Consider the following 16,390-nt stretch of genomic DNA (forward strand, 5'->3'; position numbering starts at 1 on the left):
TAAAATACTTATTAGCAAAACCTGCATCTGTTCTGTCATGGTGCGTAGGGAGCTGGTCTGTAAGCGGAGCTGTAGGATAATGGCGCATCTTTGGGTCTGAATCCTGACGAGGTCACTGAGTCTCTCTGATCTTCAACAAGTTTCTTAAAAACTCAGTGCATCAATGTCTCCAAATGTAAAGATGAATGATGACATATAAATTTTTGGTGTAGATTGGCTTTCCTTAAATTCTTTGTATTTTCGAGTAGAAGAGAATGGTGATGATAGGGAAGAGGAAACAGATGATTACAAAATGAGCGTGAAGTATCTAATTGTCAAGGATGTTTTAAGGGTTAGGTAACACTTATATGAAATTATTAGTTTATGTATCCAACAGATGACAGCTCTGACCACCATCAAATCTGTTACTGCTGTGCATTCTTCTTCCTAATTATTCTTCATCTCCCTCCACCTCCTCGCTGACTTTAAGCCTAAACGGTCTCAAGATTGTACCCTTTTCAGATGCAGTGTCTCTATCCCACATACATTTCTTTGCAAATACTACAAAACAGAAAGTGAAAGGAGACCAGATATTCATTCTTCATTTGACTAGCTTCCTAATTTTGTTAGCCTGTGTTCAGTTTTTGGATTTTTGAGTTAGAAAAGATCTTATGCCTTAAGTCATCCAAAGTCCCTCATTTTACTCACCAGCAGACTGAAACTCAGAAAGCTTGTCTACCTGGAAGGCACTTTGGTGTCATGGCCACAGGACAAATTCTAAGACAAGACAAACCCTGGTATGAGTATAGCCCCCACCAGTTACATGAGGTTTTACATTACACAAATCACTAAATCTTTGAGCTTCCTGCCATCCCTCACTCATGAATTGGAGCTAAAGTTGACAAGGATATGGATAGGATTACATAATTTTTTTTTAAAAAAAGTTGCATGCCTGTAAGAATGTATTTACAAGGAAATTAGGGTGGAAATTAGGTCCTGTAAGAAGAGGGCCCAGGAGGGTCCATAGTCACTAAGTAGGGGTGGGTGGGTGTCTGAGGTCAGGCACATGTGGGTCTTTGAGATCACAGAAGTAGAGGCTTTGAACAAGTTAGCACTTAAGCGTGCCTCCTGACTCCAGGTAGTCTCTGCCTCATCACAGCCCAGGGCTCAGAGGATTATTTTGGTTGTTGAACTCCCTGGCAATTCATTATCTGCTTATGCTCACCATCAGGGGTAAACCTCCCAGAATGGACTACAATTCATTTGAATTCAGGTCCTTTTTAAACAAACCATATCCCCAAACCACTGACACCTTTTCTTTGATTCTAAGTAGGCTTTTACCCCAGCTCTTGGCATAGTCCTTCAAGTATCCTCAACATATAAGAGGCTTATGAAAGCTTCCTGATGGGAAGATCAAATTGCCAACATATGCTGGATCATCAAAAAAGCAAGAGAGTTCCAGAAAAACATCTATTTCTGCTTTATTGACTATACCAAAGACTTTGACTGTGTGGATCACAATAAACTGTGGAAAATTCTGAAAGAGATGGGAATACCAGACCACTTGACCCGCCTCTTGAGAAATCTGTATGCAGGTCAGGAAGCAATAGTTAGAACTGGACACGGAGCAACAGACTGGTTCCAAATAGGAAAAAGAGTACGTCAAGGCTGTATATTGTCACCATGCTTATTTAATTTATATGCAGAGTACATCATGAGAAACACGGGGCTGGATGAAGCACAAGCTGGAATCAAGATTACCGGGAGAAATATCAATAACCTCAGATATTTGATAGAAGATAGATGATACCACCCTTATGGCAGAAAGTGAAGAACTAAAGAGCCTCTTGATGAACATGAAAGAGGAGAGTGAAAAAGTTGACTTAAAGCTCAACATTCAGAAAACTAAGATCATGGCATCTGGTCCCATCACTTCATGGCAAATAGATGGGGAAACAGTGGACACAGTGACAGATTTTATTTTGGGGGGCTACAAAATCACTGCAGATGGTGACTGCAACCATGAAATTAAAAGACACTTACTCCTTGGAAGAAAAGTTATGACCAACCTAGACAGCATATTAAAAAGCAGAGACATTACTTTGCCAGCAAAGGTCCATCTAGTCAAGGCTATGGTTTTTCCAGTGGTCATGTATGGATGTGAGAGTTAGACTATAAAGAAAGCACTGAAGAATTGATGCTTTTGAACTGTGGTGTTGGGGAAGACTCTTGAGAGCCCCTTGGACTGCGAGAGATCCAACCAGTCCATCCTAAAGATCAGTCCTGAATATTCATTGGAAGGACTGATGCTGAAGCTGAAACTCCAATACTTTGGCCACTTGATGCGAAGAGCCAACTCGTTGGAAAAGACCCTGATACTGGGAAAGATTGAAGGCAGGAGGAGAAGGAGAAGACAGAAGATGAGATGGTTGGATGGCATCACCCACTCAGTGGACATGGGTTTGAGTAAACTTGGTGATGGAAAGGGAGGCCTGGCCTGCTGCAGTCCATGGGGTCGCAGAGTCGGACAAGACTGAGCGACTGAACTGAACTGATCCTCAAGGGCTTAGAGAACACTATGAACTCCATGATAGGATTGTGGTGTGATCATAAAGGCTGTGACCCTGCCCCCTCTTGTTTGCCCTTCTATCCCCACAGAAGGAATGACGGCTACATGAATGATCCATCTCCCCTAAGATGTAGTTTAAGTTCTGAATTCTAAGTAATATGAAGTTACAACCTAGAATTATCCAGATGCTGGTTCCCACCCAAAGTACTTGCAGTTCACAGTCAAGGCAAGCCTTGTTTCTCTGATCTGTGGGCATCTGTCTGTCAGTTTGGGCTTTCGGTTCACACACACCACTCTCTTTTCAGACTCCTCGGCTACTGCTGCCTGATGCCATCCCCACAGTGACCCCTGGGGGCTTAAAAATGTTGTTTAATGTATATTTAGTGCACTGCCAAGGAGATAGAATAATAACATATTTAGTGTATTGCCAAGAAAATTAAATAAGACCTAGAAGTTCAGAGCTGAGGGGCAAGCCCAGGTAACCATGAAAATCTCCCTAAGAAGTCAATGGTTCTTTATCATTTCAGGTCAGAAAATTAATTGTACTGGATCCTAAGAAAAGGCTGACTACCTTTCAAGCTCTCCAGCACCCATGGGTAACAGGTAAAGCAGCCAACTTTGTACACATGGATACAGCTCAAAAGAAGCTCCAAGAATTCAATGCCCGGCGCAAGCTCAAGGTTAGATGGCATTTATTTTGTTTTATTTTTTAAAAAAGATTTCTCTCATATCTTGCTAATCAAAGATAAGTCTGCTATTGTCTGGCTAATACTGTTATTCGTCTGCTATGGTACCTGGGAAAATGCTGCTTTGAAATCCCAACAGTGATGGTATAAAGCCAACCACAGTTCTGTTATCCTCTTGTAAGAATTCAGTGTGGGTTTTGTTTTTCTGTTTGGGAAATTTTGGGGGAGGAAATGGCACCGGGCAGCTTAGTGAAGTGCTGAGTCCTACCACTGACCACCAGGGATTCCCAGGATTCGTTGTCAATAAAGGGAAATGTGTGGGATGTTGAGATTCACTCACCAGGTAAATACATTGTCATTGCTTCCCATTTAATTAAGGCTGAACTGCTTGAAAATGTTGTTCAGGAAACTAATATTTATTAAGAAAGTTGTCTTCTTTCTGAATATGCAAAAATTGGGAAACAATTTTTTCCAACTATATTTTATAATATAGGCAAATAATTATACTTGATAAAAATTAAGATAATTCAAGTGATAGGAAAATTATCCATCAAATTGTAGCTCTTTTTATAGAACATATATGGAATAGAGATGAAGTGTTTTTCTCTTACATAGTAGTATTTAGGACTAGCTATACATATAGGAGGGCTTCCCTGATAGCTCAGCTGGTAAAGAATCCACCTGCAATGTGGGAGACCTGGGTTTGATCCCTGGGTTGGGAAGATCCCCTGGAGAAGGGAAAGGCTACCCACTCCAGTATTCTGTTCTGGCCTGAAGAATTCCCTGGACTGTATAGTCCATGGGGTCGCAAAGACTCAGACAGGACTGAGTGACTTTCACTGAGATTGATACATATAGGAAATCTCAGAGGACAGCGGGGGATGAAAAATAGTGTTCTATTCAGTAGTCGCTTACAGGTTGATACAAACTAAATAAACCTGAAGGGTTCATGATCAAATTAATTTGAAATACCCTAGATTAAATACCCTTGACTTAACCCAGAATTTCTCAAACAAATTTGACCATGGAACTCTCTTATCTTGATAGTACCTATCAACATCCATGGAACTCGTGTCCCACACTTTGGGAAACACAACTAAAATTTTTGAGTATTGGCAATTCGTGGGAAAGTGCATTTATTTAGGCTTTCATCCAGATGACTAAATACACTAATCTGAGATTAAACAGATTTTGCTGTTCATTCTTCAAATAAGTTTTCATTAGACAATCTTGGAATCATACACTTTCCAAGACTAAATAGTAACAGAATAACACTCTCTAAATGCAAAATTGAGATCAAGCTCTGATTTGGGATTTTCAGTGGAAGTAGCACTGACCTCTCTGTCTCCCCAGGCGGCGGTCAAGGCCGTGGTGGCCTCCTCCAGGCTCGGCAGCGCCAGCAGCAGCCACAGCAGCGTCCAGGAGGGTCGCGCTAGCCGGGAGCCATCTCCACCTCAGGCTGGCAACGAGGGCGTTCCGGGGGGCGAGGGGCCCCCTGGGGCAGCTGAAGGGGCCGGAGCGGAGCTACCGGAGGTGCAGGCGGGGGAGGAGGTCAGCGGTGATGATGGAGACCTGGCCCCCAGGATGGAGCCCGCGGTGTGGGAGGAGGAGATGGAGGGGACCGACCCGGAGATGGAGGGGCACCCGGCCGGGGAGACGCGGGCGACCGCTGGAGCTGCGGCAGCCCCTGGAGGAAGCGAGGAGGACCCTGCCCTGGAGGTTGGAGCTCAGCAGGGTGACTCAGTCCTGCCGGAGGACTAGTGGCTTTCTTCCCATGTGGGAGCCAAATCTGGGCACTTTGTGCGTTTTGTCCTTCAGCAAGGAAGGTGGAAGCATGATGTGCACTATAGTGTGATTCTGTTTCTGAGGTGCAAAAAATACATATGTATCAGTTGGTAATCCTAACTTCAATGCATGTGACTGCTTTATGAAAAAATAGTGTCTCCTATGGTACATAATGGATATCAGATACTGATGAATTAAATTTGAAATTGCAAGTAAACACAACATATAAAAACATACATTTTCAGGGACCAGTAGTGCACAGTTGAGGTAAATAGTAACAAATTGTTTTTGCTTTGAAAACCTGGTCATCTTCCACCCTTTGGATTTCTTCAGAAGGTAATTCCTTTGGACTGTTGCTCAGCTAATACTAGGTAGAGCTATAAGATGTATTCCCATGACATTTACAATATCTTCAGTAATGTGTTCAAACTGTTTACAAGAAGATGGTTAGGTTATAGTTGTATGTGCAAAAAAAAAAAATTGCATATATACCACTTATAATGGTAAGAAACTGAAGCGTATTTTAAGGGCTATGAAACCATATGCCCGTAAACCTTGTGTGGAGAATGCTTTTTTTAGCTTGTCTTTATTTATATACACCATATTACTAATAACCCAAAATGTTCTATCACAAAATTCTGCCATTTTATAGTCCTGGAAAAAAGTCTTTTACAAATTCATGCTGAGGAATTTATTCTCACCTTCACCTGCTCCCTAATAAGAAGTCCTTATGATGGACAGCACTTAGAAGTGGGAAAAAGAAACTTAGAGAAAAAAGAAAAACTGGACTTAGACTGTGAAGACTGACTTTGCCATTTCAAATAAAATTGAATTTATTCATGAGCTTGTACAGTTTTAAAGATAGGAACATTTTTATGGATAAATTCTATACTAACCAAGGTTCTAAATTTATAAAAAATCTATACGAATGGCTGGTGCAAAAATGTCTGAATAGAGTGAGAGTAATATGCCACTGTAAGATCATTCATTATTTATTTCACTATAGTAAGGAAGGGGCTTCCCCAATGGCCCAGCAGTAAAGAATCAGCCTGCGATGCAGGAGATGTGGGTTTGATCCCTGGGTCAGGAAGATTCCCTGGAGGAGGAAATGGCAACCCACTCCAGTATTCTTGCCTGGAAAATCCCATGGACAGAGGAGCCTGGTGGGCTACAATCCATGGGTTTGCAAGGGATCGGATACAATTGAGCATGCACACACATAGTAAGAAAACATTTTTGTTTATAAAAGTTCTTTTTTCCTTCAATTGATGGTTCTTTAGATATATTGCTTATGGGCTAAAGATATTTCTAAAAAGCGAGTATACTTTTTTCTCATGCTTGGAATGGAAGCACTCATAATTCACAATTTAGTTTTGAAAGTTTCCATGTTGAAAAACTTAGGACAGTGCAACTTTTCATGTAGTTTAATAAACAAAAACAAAGGGAAAAAATAAACTTTGATTTAAAATCAGACTCTTGAGAAGCTGTAACATTAGACCTAATACTTCACCATGATTTTTTTCAAAATATTTTTCTTTGGTTTTCACATAAACACTTTTTACTTATAAAAACTCACAGTTAAATTCCAAACATCTCAGATTTATCTCTAGTTTGAGCTTAAATGGACATTTTAATCAACTTAGTTATATAGCATATTTTAGTAGGTTTCCTTAATTTAAAAAAATTATTTTCAGGCCAAAATTTTGGACAATAGAAATGACTATCAGATAAAAATCCTCATCAAAAAGAGAGGTCTTAAATTCTTTTGGTGCTTCCTCAGAACTATTAAGTTGGAAAATTAAACCTATGGATTCTGTCAGACCTTGTAGATGTTCTGCTTTCCAAGTGCAGGTGTTAACTTCACTGCTGTTCTCATGAGGACAATAAAGGAGGACTTCTTGTCTTCCCTAATATAAGGGCCTGACGGGCCACTGACATGGAGGAGGAGGCCCACGAGGCGCACAGCTGTGAGCATCTGAGAAAGAATGCTTTAGTTTGTTTTATGTTCATTAACTAGTAGAGACTATTTATCTTCTTTACTGTCTCTTTCCTTCCTTATTCTCTCAGTTTCCATTTTTAGGTATTATAAGAGGCTGACTAGGTTTAACCTTTTAAGAATGCCTTATTCCCTAAGCATTAAGATTTCCATTTTAGTGGCTGAGTAATATTCCATTGTGTATATGTACCACAGCTTTCTCATCCCTTGTGTCCTTTCCCGAGGAGACTTCCTGTGAAGTCTCTCTACATGGTTAGGTGATAGATGGCAAGTGCCCCATATATTTGGAAAAGGGAAGAAGAGAGGGAAAGGAATCTTAATGGAATGGGGCATATAGTCAGACCGTGTTGTGTGAAGAGCACTGCAGATCCAGGAGCCAGTGTGCGTTTAAGAACTCACCCAGTTACACCAGCGCACACGCCCGCTCCCTGAGGAGTGAGGGTGTGAGTGTCATTTCCTCTTTTTAACCTGCAGCTTGCATTCTCAAAATGAGAGGGAGTTTTAGATATTGATTTGAATGTTAAAAATTAAGACCTGATAATGCCTAAATGACTGAGAGAGTCATTTCAGTGGAAAACAAGCTTTCACAAAAATCTATCATTTCATCCAAATGATTCAACCTGAGATTTCATAGAGATGCTATTTAAATTACCATAGTTAACATTTTTGAAAAAACAATACACATTTATATTCCCTGTTAAAATGGGATATATTATCTCTCTCAAAGAGTACTTAGCTAAATAATAGTAGACTAATGCAGATAGAACCTTAATTTGATGAATTATTTTGTAATGTTTCCTTTATTTGACGATATAGTCACAAAGCAAAATGATCAAGGGAATTTCAGCAAACAATAAACTACATTTTGCATTTTAGAACTGACAGTTATTATATTGCATTATTGATTTTTGTTCTCAAATAAGTTCAGATACATAGCATAAACCAGACTATTTTGCCACAGAGAAGAACAATCTTGAATTATTTTCCCCATTAAAAAAGTCTAATTGGAATCCCAGTGGTTTTTTCTCAAACCAGAAGAGCACATTTGTCCCACAAATACATAAGTAAGGTAGAAATTAGAATGACACTGTTATAGACGTTATTGTCTAGAAAAAGTCCCGCCTGATATGAATGATACAAGCCACATATGTAATTTTAACTTTTCTCTTAGACACATTTTTTAAAGTAAAAAAAAAAAAGCTGATAAAATTAACTGTATATTTTAATATATCCAAACTATTATTCTAATATATAATCAATATGAAAAACTAACACAATGTTTTAAATTTTTTATTTTTGTATTGAGTTTTGAAAAGTGGGATGTGTTAGCATTTTGGTGCATCAAGTGACCAGCAGCCACCTGTGAGCAGTGGCTGCTCGTCTGGAAGAGTGCCGGGCCAGAGCACCGTGAGAGCAAAGGACACGCGAACGTCTGCGCGTGGGTCTGAGCTGCCTCAGTTTCCCACACTGATCAGTTGGCAGGAGGCCAAAAAGAAAATGTTTCAGAAATGTCATAGACTTAAGTGAGTACAAACTCTGTTGGCCACGTCTGTTCCATCAGGTGCTTCAGAGGAAGCGTGTCTCCCAGCGTGACTTTAGAGAACTGTGCTTTCCTGCGCGTCGGTAAGTTGTCCGTTGGCCACAGCTCCTCTCATCCCTCTTTGGGCCCCGGAATCTGGACCACAGGCCAGAGTCTTGGACAGCCATGAATCCAGTCATGTTCTCACAAACCAAAATCTACGGTGGGCGAACAGGTTTCCTCATTCAAGAAGGGCTGCACATAGAACCTCAGTGGGATTTTGTAGGCTTCTGAAACACAGATTTACATGATAAAGACTGATGAAGATGACATCATCTCTGCTATCCCTAAAATGAGACTATGATCATCGGCTGATATTTTTTAGATTTCTTTAGAAGGGTTTAATCAACACTGCCATTACGCATTGATTCGAAAGACTTTTGGAATTTTCTTAAATATTGCTATGTTACAATAATCCTCAAGGTTCTATAGCCACTTTTAGTGGCAGACGTTAAAAGGAACAGTTTGCCTTTTACTGTGACCTCAATTACATAGTATTTTAACCATATTTTGTAATTTAGAATGTTTAGCAACCCCTATTTTTCTGGTTTCACATGCAGGGTAACTGCTTGTGGATTGCCCATAGGCTGAAGATTTAGAGAAAGTAATTTTGTTTTTGTTTCATAATTCAGTTATTTCACAGAAGCATCTGGTTGCATTTCAAATTGCAAAATAAAAGAAGTAAATGTCAAAAAGACAAAAGATAAAATCAGTAAAACATTCTGTTTTAGGATTGTCTTTGCAAAGCAAATACAAAAAGTCAAAAAAGTGAATAAGCATTAGGTTTTCCCTGATGAGGCTGACTCCACATAAATTGACATAAGCAGAGTCAATTGCATAATTACGATGCCATTATGTAATTTACTTGTCATTGCAGAGCATTCAGTCTGGTTACCAAGGTCTACTTTAGCTGGTGCAAAATTTCCAGACATTTACTTGTATAATAGGATTTGTAATATCCTTGTAATTGCTTCCTGTTTGGTCACATTCAAATTTCCTCAGTGTTGATCACTGACATGTTTCTGATCAGGGTCATTGCTAACGTTTTGAGTGTTTATTGGTTAAAAATTGCTTACTGGTTAGACCTTCAGCGTTTTTTAAAACATTTGTGCACATATAATCTCAATATTGGTATTGTAATACTCATAACCACATGATAAGCAGAAATGTAGCCAATAATTTTCTACAACTTTTTTTGTTCAAAGTTCTTCTCTTCCCCTGGCACAACTCAGGGTGAGTTTCTGGCTTCTTGACAAATAGAAAAAGAACCTAAAATGTCACTGGAGCGATATCAGCTATCCACCCATGTTAACCTAGTTCAGCATTTCATCTTTCTGTATCCAGATCTATTAAAGGCCAGTTTTTGTCATTATTACTGTCAAATATCATCTGAGATCAGATAATATAGTCTCAGCTCGTAAAGCCCATCCATTTATATACTTATCTTGGAGAGCAATAACAAACTTGACTAATTTTTGTTTGCTTGTTCAAAATTCTAATTTTCACACACTCTGTGGTGTGCTCTAGAAGGTTTGATTGCATGATTTTAACTTCAAGATCCAGTCTTTTCCTTGTCACCTGGCCCAGAGGTCCACCTAGGACAAGAGAGAAGTGTTGCCATGAGAACAGACCATCTGAGTCCTTGGCGGGAACAAGCATCGCTCTAGCAAAGACTCCGGGCATCTGACTTGACTGAGCTCAAATGAGCCAAACGGGAGAAAGCCTCTTCCAGTGATGCTGCTCGAATGTTGGTACGGTGCCATAGTCTGTAATGGGCAACGGCATCTCACCAGTCATCTGCTCAAGACTTGGTTTGCTACCACTTGTCCCAGATCAATGTTTTGTTCCATCCCTATGGCCATCAAGCTGCCTTTCAAAACTAAATCTTCTAAAATCCTAGAAAGTATCCCAGACTGGCTGAAGGAATGTGGAGCCCTTGGTGGCCAGAATTTATTTTGAAACTCCAAATAGCAATTCTAAGACTGCAAAATCATGTTTGTCTTCTTAAATAATTGTTTTCAGCACATTTTGAAAAATGACCTGGAATGCCCATGGACATGCAATATTTATATCTGTGTTATCTTTACTGTGATTCACTTTGTTAAAAATGACATGGGTAATCTTCATCAGATTATATAATAATATTTATTTTCCATTTAAAAATTATTTTGGGTTATGCAAATACAGTAGGCTTCATATTTGAATTTTTGAGAGCCATTGTTTTCCCTAAGCACTCTGACAATCAGTTGCGGATGATGAAAATTTACTAGGTTTGTCTTTTCCTTGTACTTCGCTTGATACAGGTATGGTAGTTAATCTGGTTTGTAATGGATACAAGTAAGAAGGACTTTAATGTGACAACTGTCACCTCATAACTGCCTCTTTTTAACTTATTTTATAGCCTATCATGCAGCTAATATATAGTAGAATGCAAATAGCATATTCATGAGTTAAGATTTTGTTTACATTTTCTGTCAAGATTGTTATTACTTTCAAAGTTCCCAAAATGTTTATACTCATGCACCCTTTTGAGCAAACTCCAGGAGATGGTGAAGGACAGGGAAGCCTGGCATGCTTCAGTCCACAGGGTGGCAAAGAGTTGGACACGACTGAGCGACTGAACAGCAACAACCCCTAATTTCAGTAATATTTTCAGGGCCACCCAGCAAGAATCGCCAACACGCCCCTTTATTAACTAGTCAGGTCCAAACATAGTAGTCGTGCATTCCATGTCTGACTGACATCACTCCGCCATCCTGAACATTTAAACATGTCCTGTGCGCTTCCTGGGGGTTCCCTGGGGCCTCAGTAAGAATCCACCTGCGATGCAGGAGACCCAGGTTCAGTCCCTGGGTCAGGAAGGTCCTCTGGAGGAGGGCATGGCAGCCCACTCCAGTGTTCCTGCCTGGAGAATCCCACGGACAGAGGAGCCTGGCGGCTGCAGTCCAGAGAGTCTCAGAGTTGGATCCGGCTGAGTGACGAACACCGCCTGACCTGAGTTTGCCGAGTGAGGTCAGCAGACAGGTGATGGGGGTTAACTCCTTATGTTCAATGACGTGTGGGTCTCACACAAAGAGGATTCTTAGGAGAAAAGTTGGAGGCCAGTACTCTTTTTTTTTTTTAATTTGAATGCCATCATTTTGTTATCTGTGGTCTTTGTGATATACACATAAAACTTAGATGTGCATTAAAAATAATAATTTCCACATAATTACACAAGGAAATAAAAATCTTCAAAGATCAGCTTTCCAAGAGTCAGGCAAACTATGGGTCATGGACCAAATATACCAGAGGCCTATTTATTCATAAATAAAGTTTTATTAGAACACAACCTTGCTCACTTAGTTATAGTTGGCTGTAGCTGCCACTGCTAGGGCGCGCTGGAGTGGGTCCCACAGAGACTGTGGAAAGCCTCATCTGGCCCTTTGCAGAAGACACTGATAACCCTGGTTTTTCACGGCACCCTGCCTTTCTGGTAGCAGCTAGGAACAGTTTCCCGTGCTCCAGACTTCTTCTTAGCATACGGTTCTTCGTCCCATTTGCTTTTTAGGAAGTTAGGACAGGTCTCTTTCTGTGGAGAACAATAATTCTGTAAATAATTATTCATAGCAGTAATTTTGCTGGAAGTATGGCTTAGTAAACTTTCCCTACAGAAGTAAAATTCAAAAAGGCATCATTCCTGAAAAAGTTTACAGTATGAATTGACTTGGTTATAATTCAGTATTGACTTGTTTATCTATAGCTCAGGAAGCAGGCAAACAGCTAACTTTTTACTTTACAATCCCTGTGTTTTTCTGAATGTCGTCATATATTTCATTTCTTCAAAAAGAGAAGGCTTTGAGCAAATGCTTTCCCTTCTTCTTCTTACTTATTTAGAAATCCAAGAGGGCCCCTTTCCTTAATCTATTTATGTCACAGGAAAACCGTTCATTTCACCTGCCTTAAGGGAAGCAGCGGGCCCAGACACTGAGGATGTAGGTACATGTGACCTTTGTGTTTGATTCTGAATATCTCTAGCCGAAAGGTTACAGATGAGATATTGAGTAGAAGACCTATTATCAACTTCTTATTAGGAATACCTAAGATTATATCATGACTTTAAATAACATACTGTTTTGTTTAAACTGTCGCAGCAATCAATATGCTGTAGCCATTGGGATACACTGTAGAACTCGGGAAAAAAGAGACGAGCTGTCTGCTGGCTCCTCGCGACTGATGTGAGCAGGATGGAGCCTTTCCTGGAGTGGAGAGGGGAGGTGACGTGAGACCGGGCTCCACACGCCCACCACCCGTTCTCCTCTACTGCCCAGAGTTTGAAGGCAGTTAGTGAATTAAGCTTATCATTTTCACCTCTCTCTCAATATCTGGATCACCAGCTTCCCTTAGAAATGAACAAATCAAAATAGGTAATTTTCCTCCCAGAATAAGGTTAAACAGTGTTTGGGGAGAATCAGGCCTCCATCACAAACACACTTTAATGAAACGATTTAGTGGTTCTGAAGCTTTCTAGGAGCAGACCATGCCTGGAACCCATTTCCTCAATAAACTTTCCATGAAAAGCAATTACATACCATGAAAGAGTCAGAGTTGAATTAAACCCACACTCCCCTCTAGGAGTGCGCTTTGTAGTTGAAAAAGCAACTGTATCTATAGCCTGTGCTCCACCCAGGCAGGCAGTGAAAGCTCCCTTTGCTTAGAATGATCAAAGAAAGCTTTCTGGGAACATCATCTAAACATGAGGAATGAGGGGAAGCTTTGTAGGCAGGGAAGAGGAAGAATGTTTGGCTGAGAAATGTACCGAGTCGAGAAATGTGGTGAACAGTGCTGGGGATGAAAGGCTGAATCTGCAGGGAAGCGCTGCTCAGCGTGTGTAAGTCTAGACCATGCGCAAAGCTGAATCAGACAGGCTTCCTCTCGCCTTTCTTAGTCTGGGTAGATACCTGTGCGGCGTTCCCTCAGCATCTAGCCTTCTGTGATCTACATACCTGGCTGACTTGGCACACCCCAAGCAGAAGAAAAATCACCCAACATATACAGACATTTTTGCAAGTCACCAGTTGAAACAAAGCCTCAGTCACTAAAAGCACAAACTGCATGGGCAAGGTCGCCGCTGACAAAGCAGAGTAAAGGATGACAGTGGTTACTTGAGTAAATTTGGCAAAACTCCAGCATCTGAATAACTCGCCGTGACTCTACAACGTCACCTAACCACCTGCTAAAGCTTTGTCAGCAGAGGCCTATGTCAAAGTCACTGCTTTTGTAGCTATTTTAACCTTTTAAATTATCTGATCTAAAAAAAAAAATCTGACCTGAAAGGGCCAGTCCTGCGAGATCTGAGATAGAATTATAACTGGGAGTTTAGACTTCAAAAGATAACCCGTGCTAACCCTCAGACAACGGAATTTAAACCCCTTAGAGCTGCTTTCCCCAAACTCCAAGCTGGTCCTGTGAAGGCCTGTCTTCTCCCTCCCTCTGTTTCGCCCCTTAATACACTCTTCTGTAATTTCCTTTTTACTCATTGCAGGCAGTGTTTTACGTCCATCTTCAGGAAACTTTAAAAGGAAATAGGTAACAGTGTATATACTTTTAGGCATCTTGCCACTTTGCTTGTTTCAGATGACATCTGTGGTTAGTAAATGCCTTATGTTTCTCAGGGCAAATGAAGGAAGGGACAAAGGCTGACGGTCATCTGAGTGATGGAAGGAAGCTAAGACAGAGGCGCTGTGGGGACACAACCCCAGCGCGCAGGCATTTGAGAAAGGAATACGTCCTAGGACGGTTTCCAGACTTAGGGGGCGTTATCTATATGCCTTCTCTGGTTTTTTTTCTTGGGGGGGGGGGGGGGCGGTCTGTATCACATTACTGTTGAAAGTATTCTGGACTAAGGACCTAAGCAGCTCACAGCAGTGTGGAGGCTCATGTGAAAGGATGGAATCCCACTGTAGACAGGAATCCTACATCTGCAGGAGTTTAGACCGCAAGCCATTAGCCAAAACGGGTCCTTTGAAGGACAAAGAACAAGTGTCAAGATTTCAGTTTTCACAGCCGAGACTATAGCTGCCTTCCCAATTTCTGATTGAAAGAAAGAAAGGAGCTCCGGAAGGAGAGCTGACAACATTGCATTTTTAAAACCTGTCAAAACGGTGCTATCAATCCTTAATACAAAGATCCATTACGGTGTTTTTTAGGTAAACGTGTAAGTTTGCCCTGGCCATAAGTGTAAATATAGAGAATGTCTGTAGAGAATTCATCTGAGTCCCACGCGTTTGCTTTTGACCGGGCTGCGTCGTCTTCAGCGGCGAGACGGCGGGGCGCCCGCTCCGCAGACACCGGAGCCCAGACGGCGCCCAGCCCGGGGACGCGGGGGCGCGGCCGGCAGCCTCGCGGACTCAGGCTGGACGACGCCCGCAGTGCAGCGGTTCAAATGCTCCTTGCCTGGTGTTTCCCGGGAGCCTAACGGAGCGTGTGACGCGAGCAAATGGATGTCGGGAGACTAACTGTCGGAATGACCTTGGCGAGGCCTGCGTTATTTTGTGTAAGCTCTCTCCGGTGCGTCAGAGCATGCCAAAAGCAGCATGTACCTACTGCTGGGAAACGTCCCAAGCAGTTTGCATGTACAGTGTGATAATAAATCATCAAAGAGCCCACCGATACTTTGTATTCTGTGGTTTGAAATAGCACAATTCAAGAGTGGCACAGTGGACATTTCCTTATATCTGAAGTTCCTTGAGTGTTTTTCCATCCTCTCAGATAAAATTATACCCTGGGTTTCACAGCATTTTTAATATTATATAATGATGTCATAAAACCATAAAGTTAAAAGAGGATCTCTGTACTCACTTAACCCAACCGCTCAATTTATTAAAGAGAAGTAACAGCCAGAGAGGAACGACTCGTCATGATCACAGTTACTGGCAGAGATCTGGGCCGCCCACCTCCTAGTCCAGCGCTCTCACAACTGAGAAGTCAGTTCACCAAAGTCAAGGCAGAAATTCATGTAAAAATTGATTTTAATTATAAAAAACGGAAAATACAGAAAAGTACAAAATGACCACAAGAATTCTTTCAAAGACAAGCATTGTCTTTTTTATCCAGCATTAGTTCTTACAGCCTTTATCCTATTGCAACTGTTTATCAACCTGTATCACCATAGCACAGGCTTCCCGGTGGCTTAGTGGTGAACAATCCACCTGCCAAGCGGGAGACCTGGGTTCCATCCCCGGCTTGGGAAGATCCCCTGGGGAAGGGAAAGGCTACCTACTCCAGTACTCTTGCTGGGAAATCCCATGGACAGAGGAACCTGGCAGGCTATGGGATCACAAAAGGGTTGGACACAACTTAGTGATAAAACAACCACTACTATAGAAAGTATTTTTTGCATAATCTTCACAGACATTTATGACAGTTGTGTAATAATCCAGTCTCCATTATTTTTTTCTCAGTAACACTACAGAAAGCTTTTCTGAGTTTGGAGAAAACTATCCTAAGGAAATAATCCTAATGTCAAATTATCAGGCCAAATGAGACGCAGTGGTCCCTTCATGATGATTCTTTCAAATCTACAGGACCTGAGAATGAACGGGAAAATACTTTATTTTCACTCTTAAAACACTGATTGTTAGCAACAAGAGTTGTAAAAAGATCTGAAAGTTTTTCTTGAGCTTGGCCATCCAATCAGTTAGCAAACATTTGTGTAAAATATTTGAGGGGAAGGCGTAATATTTCAGTGAGGTTCCCTCTCAGAATTGCAGCTTGCTACCAACTACTACTAGGTCCAAAATCCTCACCTAAACAAC

At 41.1% G+C, this 16,390-nt stretch overlaps 1 protein-coding gene across 2 annotated transcripts in view; it reads left to right on the forward strand.

Moving 5' to 3' along the window:
- The window catches only part of CAMK4 (calcium/calmodulin dependent protein kinase IV), a 251,198-nt gene extending 243,305 nt beyond the window's left edge, over positions 1-7,893 (forward strand). For both annotated transcript variants that reach the window (XM_061152135.1, XM_061152136.1), the window contains 2 exons: positions 3,076-3,228; positions 4,588-7,893. In XM_061152135.1, the coding sequence (XP_061008118.1) occupies positions 3,076-3,228; positions 4,588-4,995 (561 nt within the window). In that variant the 3' untranslated portion in view covers positions 4,996-7,893. The remainder of the gene's footprint in view (positions 1-3,075; positions 3,229-4,587) is intronic.
- The last annotated feature ends 8,497 nt before the right edge of the window (positions 7,894-16,390 follow it).

This window comes from Dama dama, chromosome 9 (genome assembly GCF_033118175.1).
Source record: "Dama dama isolate Ldn47 chromosome 9, ASM3311817v1, whole genome shotgun sequence".
Classification (NCBI taxonomy): domain Eukaryota; kingdom Metazoa; phylum Chordata; class Mammalia; order Artiodactyla; family Cervidae; genus Dama; species Dama dama.